At 31.0% G+C, this 16,727-nt stretch overlaps 7 protein-coding genes across 7 annotated transcripts; 2 read left to right on the top strand and 5 right to left on the bottom strand.

Moving 5' to 3' along the window:
- Positions 1-2: 2 nt before the first annotated feature.
- On the top strand, positions 3-3,867 carry TVAGG3_0257100 (cyclic nucleotide phosphodiesterase family; the record flags this gene model as incomplete). The annotated part of the gene is made up of 1 exon (XM_001324178.1): positions 3-3,830. The coding sequence occupies one exon, from the start codon at positions 3-5 to the stop codon at positions 3,828-3,830; it is 3,828 nt and encodes a 1,275-aa protein (XP_001324213.1).
- Positions 3,868-4,791: 924 nt separating this feature from the next.
- Positions 4,792-5,295, top strand: TVAGG3_0257090 (ribonuclease inhibitor domain-containing protein; the record flags this gene model as incomplete). The annotated part of the gene is made up of 1 exon (XM_001324179.1): positions 4,792-5,295. The coding sequence occupies one exon, from the start codon at positions 4,792-4,794 to the stop codon at positions 5,293-5,295; it is 504 nt and encodes a 167-aa protein (XP_001324214.1).
- Positions 5,296-5,467: 172 nt separating this feature from the next.
- Positions 5,468-6,333, bottom strand: TVAGG3_0257080 (regulation of choline O-acetyltransferase protein; the record flags this gene model as incomplete). Its single annotated transcript, XM_001324180.2, has 1 exon — positions 5,468-5,986. The coding sequence occupies one exon, from the start codon at positions 5,984-5,986 to the stop codon at positions 5,468-5,470; it is 519 nt and encodes a 172-aa protein (XP_001324215.1).
- Positions 6,334-6,678: 345 nt separating this feature from the next.
- TVAGG3_0257070 (regulation of choline O-acetyltransferase protein) lies at positions 6,679-7,347 on the bottom strand (the record flags this gene model as incomplete). Its single annotated transcript, XM_001324181.1, has 1 exon — positions 6,679-7,347. The coding sequence occupies one exon, from the start codon at positions 7,345-7,347 to the stop codon at positions 6,679-6,681; it is 669 nt and encodes a 222-aa protein (XP_001324216.1).
- Positions 7,348-8,191: 844 nt separating this feature from the next.
- Positions 8,192-8,662, bottom strand: TVAGG3_0257060 (regulation of choline O-acetyltransferase protein; the record flags this gene model as incomplete). The annotated part of the gene is made up of 1 exon (XM_001324182.1): positions 8,192-8,662. One exon carries the CDS (start codon positions 8,660-8,662, stop codon positions 8,192-8,194), a length of 471 nt encoding a protein of 156 aa, XP_001324217.1.
- Positions 8,663-8,822: 160 nt separating this feature from the next.
- On the bottom strand, positions 8,823-10,049 carry TVAGG3_0257050 (regulation of choline O-acetyltransferase protein; the record flags this gene model as incomplete). The annotated part of the gene is made up of 1 exon (XM_001324183.1): positions 8,823-10,049. One exon carries the CDS (start codon positions 10,047-10,049, stop codon positions 8,823-8,825), a length of 1,227 nt encoding a protein of 408 aa, XP_001324218.1.
- Positions 10,050-12,198: 2,149 nt separating this feature from the next.
- On the bottom strand, positions 12,199-15,583 carry TVAGG3_0257040 (regulation of choline O-acetyltransferase protein; the record flags this gene model as incomplete). Its single annotated transcript, XM_001324184.2, has 1 exon — positions 13,466-15,274. One exon carries the CDS (start codon positions 15,272-15,274, stop codon positions 13,466-13,468), a length of 1,809 nt encoding a protein of 602 aa, XP_001324219.1.
- Positions 15,584-16,727: the final 1,144 nt, after the last annotated feature.

The raw sequence follows: 16,727 nt of genomic DNA, 5'->3' as shown, positions 1-16,727 counted from the left end.
GAATGACTGAACGAGCAAAAACGCGTCAAAGGCAGAGATATTATACAAAATTAGCAAAATTACTTCCAGAATTTTCTGCCGCAGCTTCTCGTCCACTCGGACAAGTTATTCGTCAAGTTGATGAAACTAGAAGAGGATATATTTCAACTTCAAGGAGAGTGAAAACTCCTGAGCTAGAGCCGATGAAAGAAGTGCTCCCTGATTATGATTATGAGCGTGTTTTGACAATGACACAAAATTCAAGAAATATTAATCCAGTTTTAGTTCCACAAATACTTCAACCAGCGCAGCGTATATTTATACCAGAAGATCAAGAATTCATTCATATTCTTGATGAAGAGGAAGATTTGGCACCTGAAGAAGAAGATATCTCAATTTTCGCAAATACAACACAAAATCCAATATTCAGGCAAACTCACAAAGTTAATTCATCAGCAAGTGAACATCAATCACAAGCTAACTCTGCACGTTCTGGCGGAATTAATACGTATTCATCTAAATTCTTCGATGAATCAGATTCAGATGATGAAATTTCACGAAAGAACGTCATTAAAATCGATAAAACAGGTTTTCCAGAGATTCCTCCTCTTGCAACAGATCTTGTTCAATTAATTGAAACAATTCCAGATTCAGCACCAGCATCATTATCACCATATACATTTGCCGAAGAAGTTGTCGGCCTTAATGACGATGATTTCATGCAATTCTTAGATGAAGATACTTTATTCATTAAATCAGCTTTATTTGGTGGTCGATTCAACGATGATTCAATCTATGAGTTATTTAATTCACTTTCCGACTCAAAGCATCAGATAGCTTCCAACATTGTGATTCAACAATATTTTAAAATCGGAATTGTTGCGAATGCTGTCAGAGATTTACTCCAATACGGTAATGCTCCAGATGCAGCTTATCATATCGAGCAAGATCTTCAAGATATCTTCAATGTCAAAACCGCCATGGTTTGGATCAACATTCCATCAGCGAAAATGCTCATAAACCATTCCAGACTCATGAGGTATCCACATGGAAAAGGTTTTGTTGGTACAGCAGCTTCAGAAAAACGACAAGTCATTGCTCCAAATCCAACAAGATCTCCAATTTACTCAGAAGAATACGATTTACCATTTTGTGAAGAATGTGAACTGATTGTTGCCAAACCAATTATTGATCCATCGACTGATGAACTCTACGCTGTTTTATTGTTGATTGATAAACAAGATCCAAGTGGTGCTTTCTATTCTTATTGGCCACAAAGTGAACTGACTTTACTTAACTTTTACATTGATGGATGTCACAGAGTTTTCAAGAGAATTATCCAAAGATTCACACATACAGAAAAACTCTACAAAATCATTGCAAAATTTGTCGCAAACCAGTTCAATTTGTTCAAATTGATTCAATCAATTACATCTTATTTAAGTGGAATGTTACAATGTGAAACAACACAAATTTACTTCGATGAAGGAAAGGATAGATTGTATTCTTTCGATATCAAACACACACAAATCCAGAAGACAACAGTTCCTTTGAAGAAAGCTGGTATCGCTGGATATATCTTTGAAAAGAAAGAATTAGTTAATGCATCAAATGCTTCTTTACATCCTTCTTATTTTTCAAATATAGATGGAGCATTTGGCACCCGACCAATTATAGGAATTCCTCTTATTACAGGTGATACATGTTTTGCTGTTATTGTTTGCCGTGGAAAACAAGGACTTTGTTTTACAACTGATGATGTAAACACATTGACATTCCTTTCTTCAGGTGCTGCTCCTGCATTACAAATGTCAATGACATATAGAACTAAAACACAAGAACTAAATATTGCTTTGAGAGCACAAGACAGATTGGCAGCTTTGTTGCAAGTCGCAGAAAGTCTTTCAAGAGAAACTAATATTGATACATTAGTTTCTCAGATTCTTGTTAAAGCTTGTCAATTAGTTAGTGCTGACAGAGCTTCTCTCTTCGTTTTGGATGATTCCAAGAACAATTTGATCTCTAAAGTTGCTCATGGTACTGATAAACCATTTGTTTTGCCTGTCGGACAAGGTATTGTAGGAACAGTTGCAAGAACAGGAGAAACAATAAATATCCCGGATTGTTATGAAGATTCCAGATTTAACTCTGCAATTGATAAGAAAACAGGATACAGAACTAAATCTATGATGACAATTCCTGTTCACGATCAAAGACATTCGATCATTGGTGTTGTCCAATTGATGAATAAACAAAACGGAGAAGCATTCAGTGATGCAGATGTTGAATTAACAAAAGCAATGTGCGTTTTCACAGGTATTGCTTTGGCAAATTCGATTGTCATTGATTCTGCATTTGCTTCTTCACAAAGAGTTCAAGCTATGTTGAAGACTGTTTCTATGTTAACACATGGCGAAGCTCTCAGTGGTTTATTGCATCATATCATGTCAACATCAAGAGATTTAATTGACGCAGATAGATGTTCTTTGTTCATTTTGGATACAAATTCATCAAAATTGTCATCAACAGTTTCTGATGGTCAAAAAGCAGGAATTGAAATCACAAAAGGAAAAGGTATCGCTGGTTATGTCGCTGAAAAAGGAGAAAGTCTAAATATCCCTGATGCTTACAAAGATCCGAGATTCCATAGAGGAGTTGATAATGATACAGGTTACAGAACAAGATCAATTCTCGCTGTACCTATCAAAAACAACTCAAATGAAACAATCGGTGTCGTAGAACTCATCAATAAAGACATCATTAAAAATGGTGGTGTCTTCACAAAAGAAGATGAAAAACTGACAAGCGGTTTTGCCACTTTTGCAGGTGTTGCCTTTGACCAACATTCAGATAACAATAGGAGCGGATCGCATACATTAGCAATTATGCTTTCCAACATGATGAATGCCGAAGAAGCAAATAGTTTCAGTCCTCCAAAACAAATTGCTTTGAATGAAGAACAAATGACAAGATTTGACACATTCAGATTTGATGTTGCAACTGTCAGTGAAATTGATTCCGCTAGGTTTATAATGACCATATTCTACAAGCTTGGATTGAGCCAAAGATTCAAGATCAACAATTCAAGATTGATCAGATTTATTTTGGCTGTTCACGATGGATACATGAAAAGTCCATTTTATAATTGGCAAAGAGCTGTTGCTTCTGCACAATTTGTTTATTATATTCTTACAACAACGGACCTTAAGAATATATTGACTGATTTAGAGAAACTCGCCTTGATTGTTTCGACAATTTGCCATGATATTGATTACACAAGTGTTGATGATAGTAATCAATCAACAGAAATCGCGTTGGCTGTTTTGTATCATAACAGACCAGTCATGGAGATGCATCATTGCGAACACACAATTTCCATTTTAGAAAGAAGCGAAGAGAATATTTTGGAAACATTGAATGCAGATGATTCTCAGAGTTGCTGGAAGATGATAATTTCTTTGATTCTTGGAACAAACATGGCCAAACATTTCAATACAGTTACGACATTGCAATCTCTTATTTTCCCGAATAAGATGATCAACATGAAATTGGAAGAACACAGATTGTTAATCATGCAATTCATTATTAAAGCTTCAGATGCATCATACGCATGCAGGAACTTCCCAGTTTGCCAGAGAGAAGGAACTAAAGCATATAAAATGTTCACAGATAAAACAGCGATTGGTAAATTATTCCAACGTTATTTGGTCAACTCACAGGTAGGATTTATTATATTATATGCAGAACCAATGTTTACTTTGCTGACACACGTTTTCCCATCTGTTGATCCTTTATTGGAACAAGTTAAATTGAACTTACAATACTGGAAACAACTGAAGAAAGATGGATGATCTAATTTTATATTTTTATTTTGTTTTTATCTTAAATATTATATTATATTGTTTACTTTTATTGCTTCCAATAATGTTATTCAATAATATTAAATACATATATTACAGTCGTGAAGAACGGTGATTCTTCAATCTGAAATATTATATTATATTGATTACATTTATTGATTCTGATCAGTTTTTATATTTTAACCTTATTGAGTAAAATTCAATAAAAATTGGAACAAATTAAATAAATTTGCCAACAACTCCAATTGATGGAGTTGAAGTAACTTATATACCATATGAATCGAATTCTATTCAAATAGGGGATGGATTTAATCCATGCATCTCAAAAGATTTTTCAGGAACAATTACTATTCCATCATACCTTGACTCCAAACCAGTTACAGTTATTGGTAGCTATGCATTTTCTCAATGTAGCTTAATCGGTATCAACTTACCCGAAACGATTCAAATCCTTGGAAATTATTCTTTCCAATTATCAAATATTATCAATATTTCATTGCCATCATCTGTATCAAGAATACAGAACTATGCGTTTTTTCATACCCGATTCGAATTTGTAAATATCAGCAACCTAAGAATACAAAAATTTGAAGGTATTTTTCATTTCGGCTACTCAAATATAGTCGAGATAACTCTTCCTGAATCATTAGTTGAAATTCCTGTACATTGCTTCTTTCGATCAAATCTCAGAATAATAACAATACCTAGATCAACAATATATATACATGAAGGAGCCTTTAGTGAGTGTATTTATCTTGAAGAATTCAAATCAAATAGTCCATTTTTCAAAGTATTCAATAAGGGACTTTACAGCTCTGATTTTAAGTCATTATATTGTTTTCCGAGCAATTGTTTTTCCGATCTTTGTCCAACTACACAGTACATCAAGAATGCAAGAGGACTTAGCGGCTGCTCATTCATAAACTATACATTTACTCTTCCTATTCGCGAGATGGAAGAACATTCCTTTCGAAGGTGTCCTAACTTAATTTCAGTTGACCTCAGCTGCACATTAATTACAAAAATTTCATATTGTTTGTTTGCAAGGTGCAATAAATTAACCACAATAATTATGCCTCCTTTTATCACAAGTATTAGTGAGTTATCTTTTACAGAAACAAACTTGGATGAATTAGTTATCCCTGCAGGCGTATCATCAGTTGAAAAAAACGCATTTAATAATTGTTCAATTACTAATATATATTATTGTGGTGTTAATACAATTAACTCTGCAATATCGACCGAAAATGAAGTGTCAATAATTGTTTCACGTTTATACCCTTCATCATCATCGACATTTCTTGGATTTAACATTGTAAACCGAAAATATGAATGCTCTGTTACACCTTGTATTTTAATGACAGATCAACTCTTTATGAAATGCCCATCAGAATATCAATTTAGAATGTATTTTTCAGCATTATTATATTTAGTTACATTCATTATAAATAAATAATTATTGAGAATCCCTTTTGAAAATTTACAATAATCAGACAAAGGATTCATTTTGAATTTGGAACAAGACTTCATGTTTAAATTCAACAATTTTGAACGGTTAACACTTTGATTAAATTATCAAAGCATTTTAAGTCAAAAAATAAAAAGTTTACATTGCTTAATTTAGATGTTTACTTATCATTTGGATTAATTTCATTTAAGAATATCAGATTTCGATCCGAATCAGCATCATTTGATTTCTTTCTAAAAACAACGAATACAACAGTGCAAATTATGACATTAATAGCAAGAGATCCGATAACAATTAGTGCAATATATATTGACCTTAATTTATTGTTATTTTGTGTTGGATGCTTGGTAGGTTCCGTATTATTTTCAGTTTCAGTTTCATTATAAAGATCTGAATAATCAAAATTCCATTCTGGCTTTTCTTGTGGTTCTCCTTCAAGAACTTTCGTATTAGGATCTAATGGATCTTTATCGAAATACATTGATGACAATTTCATTGTTCTACAAAATCTCTCTGGATCAGGACATGTGAAATGCCTATAATAAATAATTTCATTTCCTGATGAATCGATTGTTTTTTTGCAGATAATATAATGGTTGTCCTGCATTTTCTTTAGTGCAGGTGAAATTAATTTCTTCATTGTATGTTTTGATTTTAATATCAAACGATGTATAATCATGACAAACGAATTCGCTGCAATTTTCCATTATTGTTATTCCTGGAAGAACTACCTTTCCTTTTTCACAAACATAGTTTGGATCTATGATCATTTGATAGTCTGCAAGTTCATTTTTCCCGATATATTCTTTTTTCTTGGGATTATAAAATGTGTCCTTTAATTTACAATACTCAGCAAACATATCATCTTCGCAGTCAATTATTGTTGTTGGAAAAACATGATTCAACAAACTATAATGTTGATAGTCAAATCCCGTATAATCATCTTTTCCTTCGTTTTCTTTATATCTTATTAAATAGTTTGGTAGAAATGAATATTGTGGTGGATCAATGGCAATCCTGGAATTGGTTTGCCATCAATTGATTCTGGGTGTCCAAAAACTAAAGGCTTCAGATTTGCCCAATTACTTTATAGTTTCCAGTATCTAACAAAATTGCCATTGTTGCATCAGTGAATCGAGAAAATGGAACAGGATACTCAATAACTGAACCAACCATATATTCAGTATTAAATGTTCTGTATTCTAAATGAGATCCTGCTGTTCCTACTGAACCTCCATCTTCTAATTCAATACCTGATGGACAACTCGTTCCATTATCCCCAATAAATGTTTCGACTCCAAATCTCTTCTTTGCAAATATATGAGCATGGGGAGTGATAAGGAATGTATATGTTATCCCGTATTTTGATATTTAGCAAGTTATATTCTTATATGTCTCTGGGTTTTCATGAGGGTGATAAAATTCATATAAATTACTTGAGAAACCCAGAGCATGTGTAATTTCATGTAGAACTGTATAAAATAATCCATTATTCCAATCATTTTTATTTACAACTTCATTTGGAGTTTCTCTTGGATTAAAGTAGATCATTCCAATAATAGGGCGACTATAAATTTCATCAATTTGATCAACTGTTGCTGCAGCAGCAAAAGTATGGGAAAATTTGTACGATACATTAATTACAAAATCAGTATCGTTGTATATGCGCGTTACATTATTATATTCAGTTATAATTGGTTCCAAAAGAGATTGAACTTTTACTGCATTCGTTAAGAACCTTACTACATTATTTATTGTGCCTTTGATTGCCAAAATTTGTTTTTTATTGATAATATCTTGCTCTTCACAGATTATATTTCCTTCATATGGATCGTTAATTTGTTGTCCAACCCTTTTACAGGACATGGGATCGTATTCTTTTCCTTCTATAATATCATAATTAAGTGTGATTCTTATTGGTCTCCATTTTGAAGAAATTTTATTAACTAAACCAATTCTCTTACCAGTATTTTTAAAGTTTTTCATCCTCTCAGCATAGTTGCATCTATAAGCCAAAATAGTAGTCAAAACTAGGGACATCTTTTTGCAAAATTAAAAAATTCAATTCTCCTCAATATTTGAAAGTGTAATTAAAAATTGTATTAAGAAAATGACTTCAATTTGAATGCATTTCAATTTGCCTGTCAGACGGAACAATATGGGACAATAATTCATGTTTAAACTCAATATGATTTATTGGTTCATACTTTGAGTGAAATATCAAAGCATTTTAATTCTAAAAGTAAAAATTACATACATCTCTTGTGATTGAAGTGAAATTCTGAATTGTATTTCAAAGAATTATATTTAATTAACTAGATAATTTATGCCGTTAACTTTTCAATTCTCCAAAAAATTGAATCGAAAAATGACTTCATGCATATTTTCTAATATCTGATTACTAGTTTATATTATTGTAGCATTTAAATAATATTGCAATTCTTTCAAATGCTTTCACAACAATATACTTTTTTAATAGAATGGTGATAATTTTCCAGCAATATTTCTTAGATTTAAAGTTGAAGCAGTTATTTTGTTTTTTCAGCTTTCCCTAATAAGGTCAGGCTAAAAATCGTACATGCTTCAAAATTGAATAATATTCAAAAGACTTCTGAATCTCATTATCAAAAATCTGTCATCCTATCATCCATTTTATGCCAACAATTATACATTTGCTGCCATTCTATCGTCGTAAATTTGTCAATTTTTGAGGCATAATTTTGTTGTTGCCATCAATTTTTCAACACAACCATATGTTGATGGATGATTAACTTTTAATGAACAATCATTCCGCAAATCAATGAGAAAAATACATATTTATGATATAATATTCGATCGAATGAAATGAATATATAGACAAAACAATATAATTTATTTAAGATTTTTATTCATTTTCATTAGTTTCATTAATATCGTTTAGATCATTCTCGACTGATTCTGGAATATTTGATTTCTTCTTGAATAATATGAAAATAACTGCAAAAACAGCACCAATAACAACAAGAGATCCTATGACAATAAGTACAATATATCCTGGTTTCAATTTATTGTTATTCTTTGAAGGTTGTTTTGTTGGTTCAGTTTCGTTATAAAGATCTGAATAATCAAAATTCCATTCTGGCTTTTCTTGTGGTTCTCCTTCAAGAACTTTCGTATTAGGATCTAATGGATCTTTATCGAAATACATTGATGACAATTTCATTGTTCTACAAAATCTCTCTGGATCAGGACATATGAAATGTCTGTCTAAAACAACTTGATTTCCTTGTTCGTCAATAACTTTAAGTTTATATGAAGACTCTTTTCCAGCATTCTGCTTATTGCATGTAGTAGTCGTTTCTTCATTAATTTTCATATCGAATGATTCATAATTATTACATATATATTCGCTGCAATTTTCATTAAACGCAACCCCAGGAAGAATCGCCTTTCCTTTACCACAAATATAAGATGGATCTTCTATAATTTGATAATCGGCAAGATAACTGTTAGAAATATATGGCTGTTTCCTTGGATTATAAAATGAATCTTTTTGCTTGACAATATTGAACAAATATTTCATCGTTGCAATTGACCCGAGACTCTGGGTAAATTACTTTCCCCGAGCCGTAATATCTATAATCAAACCCAGTTAAATCAATTCTAGTCCCCTCATTAATTATTGTTAAGTAATTAGATGGAAAAGTAATCTGTGGTGGGTCAATAGCAAAGCCAGGAATTGGATTACCATTAATTGATTCTTGATGTCCATAAACTAAAGGTTTGATATTAGCCCAATTGATTTTGTAATTACCAGTATCCAGTAATACAGCCATTGTTGCATCAGTAAATCTCACAAAAGGACCATTTGAATATGTTACCATACCAATCATATATTCAGTATAATATGTTCTCATTTCTAAATGTGATCCTGCTGTACCTTCTGATCCTCCGTCTTCCAATTCAATTCCTGATGGGCAACTTGTACCATTATCACCTGTAAAAACATCAACACCAAAACGTTTCTTTGCAAAAATATGTGAATGCGGTGTTACAAGAAAAGAAAAAGTTTTTCCATATTTTGTTAACTTACAACTAATGTCTTTATATGGTTCTGGGTTTTCATGCGGATGATAATGTTCAAACATATTATTTGAGAAACCAAGTGCATGCGTTATTTCATGTAAAACTGTAAAAAAGAATTCATTTTTCCAGTCACTTTCATTGACAGGTTCATTCGGGATATCTCTTGTATTAAAGTATATCATTCCAATGGTGGGGCGCCAATATGTATCATCTGTATCTAAAGACATTGCAGATGCAACAAATGAACTAGAATATCGATGTGAAGTCATAATAACAAAATCTGAATTATTAAATTCGATTGCTTCATTTCCCTCTCCATATCTAATAGATCCTATAATTGATTGGACTTTGAGAGTATTAGAAAGAAAATTAACAACATTATCCATTGTTTGCCTGATTGTGGTGATTTGCTTTTGCGTAATAATATCTTGTTCTTCACATGTGTGAACTCCTTCATCATCATATTCAATTATTTGACCTACATTATAGCAGGATAGTGGAGATTCTTCTTTTCCTTCTAAAATATCATTATTAACTGTTATCCTAATAGGCTTCCATTTGCTTGATATTTTGTTTGACAAACTCACTCTATTATGACCTGCCCTTATGGTAGCGTTCTTAATGCGATCATCATAATTGCATCTTAATGCTAAATAAAATGCAAAAACTATAAGCATTTCTAGAAAATGAAGTGAAATTCTGAACAATTTTTAATTATTTCAATGATTTATATATTAAGTAAAATAGTTAATTAGTGCTGTTAACGTTTCAGTTCTTATAAAAATTGAATGGAAAAAATGACTTCATGAAAAAAAAATTCAAATAATATCAAATTTTCTGACATATGCTTACTATTTTATATTATTGTGGCATTTAAAAAATTAAAATTGCAATATGTACCTTAAAAATATTATTTTTCAGCAACTTTTCATGGATTTCCAGTATCCTCTGATGACAATTTCATTATTCTACAAAATCTCTCAGGATCAGGACATATGAAATGCCTGTCTAAAACAACTTGATTTCCTTGCTCGTCAAAATATACTTGTTCATAATAATTTTCCTTTCCGGCGTTTTGTTTAATACAAGTAACTGTAATATCCTGGTTGTTTGCATTGATTTTTATATCGAATGCTTCATAACCATTGCATTTATATTCACTGTAGTTTTCTCTATAAATAATTCACGGAAATATTGCTTTTCCTCTTTCGCATGCATGATGTGGTTCTGTAATTAATTGATAATCGGCAAGATTACGCTGACTTATAATTGGCTCTTTCTTTGGGTTATAAAATGAATCATTTGCTTGACAATATTGACTATATCTGGCATCTTCACAATCAACTGATGATGTTTCAATCGCACTAATTCCAATACTATAATGTTGATAATCAAATCCAGTATAATCATATTTCCCATTCTGATCATCAAAAATAGCTAAATAGTTTGGGGAAAAGAATATTGAGGAGGATCAATGGCAAAGCCTGAAATTGGTTTTCCATTTATTGACTCTGGGTGTCCAAAAACTAATGGTTTTGCATTTGCCCAATTGACTTTGTAATTACCTGTATCCAATAACACTGCTAGGGTTGCATCTGTAAATCTCAGAAATGGAACTGGAGATCCAACTTCTTCACCTATCATAACTCAGTACTATAAGTTCTGTATTCTAGATGTGATAATGCAGTAGCTGATGTTTCACCATCTTCTAATTCAATACCTGATGGACATGTTTTTCCGTGATCGCCAGTAAATGTTTCAACACCAAATATTTTCTTTGCAAAAATATGAGAATTTGTAAATTGACACACTGGATTCTTATATGGTTCAGGATTTTCATGTGGATGATACTTTTCATATAAATTTGATGCAAAGCCTAGCGCATGTGTAATTTCATATAATATTGTAAAATAAAAGTCATTATCCTAATCATTTTCACTGACTGCTTTATTTGGCGTTTTTCGTGGGTTAAAATAAATAACAGCAAAATATGGACGGGAGTATTGTTCCTCCAGATATACAGACAAAGCAGATGCAATATTAGTTCTTGAAAATCGATAAGATGCAGCTATTACAAAATCAGTATTGTTGAATTCAACTGTTTCATTTTCTTCTCCAATACTGATTGGTCCAATAATAGATTGAACTTTAAGTGTATTGGAAAGGAATTTCAGGGCATTATTCATTGTACCTTTGATTGCCAAAATTATGAAACTTTCATTGATAAATTGCTTCTCTTTATCCTTTTAGGGAAGTTCATATTCTTTATTCTTTCGTCATAATCACATCTATGACATAGTATACTGGAAAGAAAAAGGAACATTATGAATAAGTGAAATGCTTTTTCAAAATTCAAGAATTGATATGTTTACCATCTCTCAAAATTGAATTAAAAAAAATTCGAGTGAAATTTTTGACTTTCAATATCAAACTTCATTGCATGCATAATTAGAGTCAAAATGCATATTATATACATATATATGCAAAAGCTGCTTCTATATGAGGTATATCGCTTTTAGCAGAGATTTCAAATTTACTTTCAAAATATATAAATTTGCCTATTTGTGTAACATATAAAAACAAAAATATCAATAGTTGGCCAAATACCAGTAATATTTGAGTTATCAGCCAAAAATTTTTAATTTATTAAATTTTTGGGAATAAAAAACGAGTTTGTTCCAACACCTCATATGAGAGCTAATATGAGAGAGAGAGGGAGTATGTCCAAATTGTTTCAGTCGAATTATCATAGTTATATCGAACTAGTGATTAATTAACCTTAATTAATAAACAGATTTTGTAATATTCAGAAAAAGTCGATTTCGTTGTAATTTAAATTGCCATCAGTTCAAATTGATGATGTAGAGGTATCATATTCATCAGTTGATACAAATTACATTCAGATAGGAAACGGAAATGACTCATGTATTCCCACTGAATTTTCGGGGAAAATTTCAATTCCATCAGAGATTGACTCCAAAATCGTTAAAGTTATAGGCAATTACGCATTTAGCTTATGCAAAATTACCAGTATCACTTTACCGGATACAATTCAAATTATTGTGGAATATTCTTTCCAGCATTCATCAATAGCTAATATTTTGTTCCCTGCATCAGTTTTAAAACTCCAAACATTTGCATTTATAGGATCTTCTATTCAATTTGCCAATATTAGCCTTCCAAAAATCCAAAAATTTGAAGGGATGCACCATTTTGCATATACGAATATTTCCGAAATTATTCTTCCAGAAACGTTAGTTGAAATACCATCTCATTGCTTCATTGGATCTAATTTGCGAAGAATAACAATTCCAAGATCAATAGTATCGATTCAAGTAGGAGCATTCATTGAATGTATTTATCTTGAAGAATTCACTTCAAATAGTCCCCACTTTAAAGTTTTCAACAAAGGACTTTATAGTGCTGATTTAAAGTCTTTGTATGGCTTCCCTAGCAATTCATTTTCAGATCTTTGCCCGACAACGCAATTTATAAAAAGTTCAAGAGGATTCAGCGGATCTTCTTTTACAAATTATGTATTCACTCTTCCCATCAGAGAACTTGAATTATTTACCTTTAGGAAGTGCCCAAACTTAGTTTCGGTTGATCTAAGCTGTATATTAATCACCAAAATGTCAGATGGTTTGTTCATAAATTGCAAAAATCTGACTACTGTAATTATGCCTTCATCTATATCAAGTATTGACACAGCTTTCTCGTCAACAAATATAAAAACAATAACTATCCCCGCAAGAGTTTATTCCATCCACATGAATGCTTTTGAAAATTCTCCAATTACTAATATTTACTACTGCTGGCATAATGTGATTAACACAAGAATAACGACTAATAACTCAGTAAAAATAATTGTCTCACAACTATATCCTTCATCATCATCAACTTTCCTTGGGTTCGAAATAGTTAATAGAAATTATGAATGCCCTATAACAGCCTGTAATTTGTTGACAAATCAAATTTTCATAAAATGTAAAACCGTTTTTCAGTGCAGCGGTTTTCCATTATCATTCTTATATATAGCTACATCTATGATAATTATATAATACCATATGAAATTTTATATTAAATTTATTCTTTATTCTTTATTTTCATTTATATCATTTAAGTAGTTCTCCATTGAATCAGGAATATTTGGTTTCTTTGCGAACAAAAAGAAAATAACAATACAAATGATAGTAATAATAGCTAAAGATCCAGTAACTATAAGTGCTATGTATCCTTTTTTGAAGTTGTTATTATTCTTGATTGTAGGATTTATATATTCTGATTCGTTTCCTTGCTCAGTTTCGTTATAAAGATCTGAATAATCAAAATTCCATTCTGGCTTTTCTTGTGGTTCGCCTTCAAGAACTTTCGTATTAGGATCCAATGGATCTTTATCGAAATACATTGATGACAATTTCATTGTTCTACAAAATCTTTCTGGATCTGGACATCTATAATAGCTATCAAAAATATGCGCATTTCCATTTTCATCAATGTAAACTACTTTGTAACTTAATTCTTTTCCTGCATTTTGTTTATTACATGTAATTTCAATTTCTCCCTCATTTTTACTTATTTTCAAATTGAATGATTCATATCCATGGCAAGTATAGTCACTACATCTTTCAATCCCAGGAATAATTGCTTTTCCTTTTTCACAAATATGAAATGGATCTGTAATCAATTGATAATCCGCAAACATGTTTGAACTAATATATGATTGTTTCTTTGGATTATAAAAAGAATCTTTTGCGATGCAATATTGCTTATATTCATCATTACTGCAATTGACCTGTGATTCATGTATCATATGTATTCCTTGACCGTAATGCTTATAATCAAATCCAGTAAAATCAACATTTCTACTTTGTTCACTATAATTTATCAAATAATTTGGATGAAATGAATATTGAGGTGGATCAATAGCAAACCCCGGAATTGGTTTTCCATCAATTGATTCTGGATGCCCAAAAACTAGTGGCTTCAGATTTGCCCAATTGACTTTATAATTTCCAGTATCTAATAAAATTGCCATTGTTGCATCTGTGAATCGTGGAAATGGACCATCAGAGCCGAATTCTTGACCTATCATATATTCAGTATAATAAGTTCTGTATTCTAGATGTGATAATGCAGTGGCTGATGTTCCACCATCTTCTAATTCAATACCTGATGGACATGATTTCCCGTCATCGCCAGTAAATGTTTCAACACCAAATCTCTTCTTTGCAAAAATATGTGAATATGGAGTAACAAGAAATGTAAAGTTTTTCCCATACTTTGTAAATTGACACACTGGATTCTTATATGGTTCCGGATTTTCATGTGGATGATACTTTTCATATAAATCAGATGAAAACCCTAGCGCATGTGTAATTTCATGTAAAACAGTGTAATAAAACTCATTATTCCAATCACTATCGTTGATAACTTCTGCTGGAGTATGTCGTGGATTAAATTTAATTAAAGCTAGATATGGACGAGAATATAAATCTTCCAATTCCAATGGGATTGCAAAAGCTACTAGACTGTTTGAAAATTGAGAAGAAACCATAATTACAAAATCAGTATTGTTAAGTATAACTGTTTCATTAACACCCTCTATTGTTATTGGATCTAAGAAAGATTGAACTTGAAGTGTGTTGGATAAGAAATTTGCAACATTGGTCATTGTGCCTTTGATTGATGAAATTTGTTTTTCTGTAAGAATATCTTGTTCTTCGCAAATATGAGTTCCTTCAATAGGATTTTCTATTTTCTGACCAATATATTGACACGAAAGTGGATCATTATCTTTTCCTTCTAACGCGTCATAATTTATAGTAATACGAATTGGTCTCCATTCTGACGAAACTTTACTAGACAAGCTAATTCTTTTAAATCTATCATTAATATTCATCTTCTTAACTATTTCATCATAGTTACACCTGTGAGCCAAAAAAATTATATTCAGTATCATCAATAAAAAAATTGAATAGAAAAATTGACTTTAATAAAAGTCACTAAAATGAGTCATTACCAAATAATTTAGTTAGTTTATATTTATATATTCATGCAAAATATTGCCAAATAACAATAAATAATATGACTAAACCTGTATACATTAAAAATTCCGGAACTCCCGTTTAAGAGTATCAATTTTCATGAGTATATTTATTATTTTAACTCAATATATTGGACATTAATTTTCGATATTAAAATCTATTGATTTATAATTAATATTCCATCATCTCCTAACTGTTTTTCGCACTATTTCTTATATGGTTCGTATCAGGATGATATTTATATTAAAAACTCATATCATAACTGAGCGCATGCGTTGTTTTATGTAAAATATAGTAAAAAACAATTCATTGCTATGATTTTTTCATAAACACTTATAGAGAGTCTCTATTCATCATAAATTTAATGTGTTGAAAAAATCTATTAATTTAAATATAATAATTTGAATAACAGTTTTGAATGCATGCAAATAGATAATATATAAGTTAAGTATTCTCCTCAAGAGAAAATGAATGAAAGAAAAACAAAACTTCAGTATAAACATTAAGCCTCGATATAACAAAATGAAAATTATTTTCAATATATGTGCCTGAATATCTTGTGGCAATTCGTCATAAAGGTCTTCTTCTTGTTCGATCTTGGTATAATCAAAGTCTTCTTTTTGCTCAGTGTTGATATAATTAAAGTCTTCTTCTGGTTCGTTGTTAATATTATTAAAATTTGTTTCTGATGTATTTTTTTCATAGTATAGTTCTGGATTAATTTGACCTACAAGAACACCAGTGTATGGATCTAATGGATCTCTAACAAAATTCATTGATGATAATTTCATTGTTCTACAAAATCTCTCTGGATCTGGACAAGTATAACTTAAATATCCATATCGATAGAGTCTCTTTCCAGCATCAGATTTGTTGCATGTAATTGTTCTTCCATTTTTTAATATCATATTAAATGATTCATACTCATTGCAAACATATTTAAAGCAATCCCCTTTTGTAAATTCTCCGGTAATTATTGCTTTTCCTTTTTCACATACCTTATATGGATCAGCAATCAATTGATAATCGGCAAATTTACTTGTACTTATATAATTTCTTTCTTCTGGATTATAAAATGTTGTATTCGCTAGACAATATTTTTTGTAATTTTCATCTTCACAGTTTATGTTTGTTTCATCTATAAGCATTCTCACTTTCTTTATGAAAATAATTCTATCTGTTTTACTATAATGCTGGTAATCAAATCCTATGTTATCATTTTCTCCTCTTCCAAAATGTCTAATTAAATAGTATGGTGGAAATGAATGCTGTGGAGGATCAAGCGCAAAGCCTGGAATTGGTTTTCCA

This window comes from Trichomonas vaginalis, chromosome V, assembly GCF_026262505.1.
Source record: "Trichomonas vaginalis G3 chromosome V, whole genome shotgun sequence".
Taxonomy (NCBI): Eukaryota; Parabasalia; order Trichomonadida; family Trichomonadidae; genus Trichomonas; species Trichomonas vaginalis.
The sequence above is the reverse complement of the archived record's forward strand: the minus strand, read 5'-3'. Positions and strand labels throughout refer to the sequence as shown.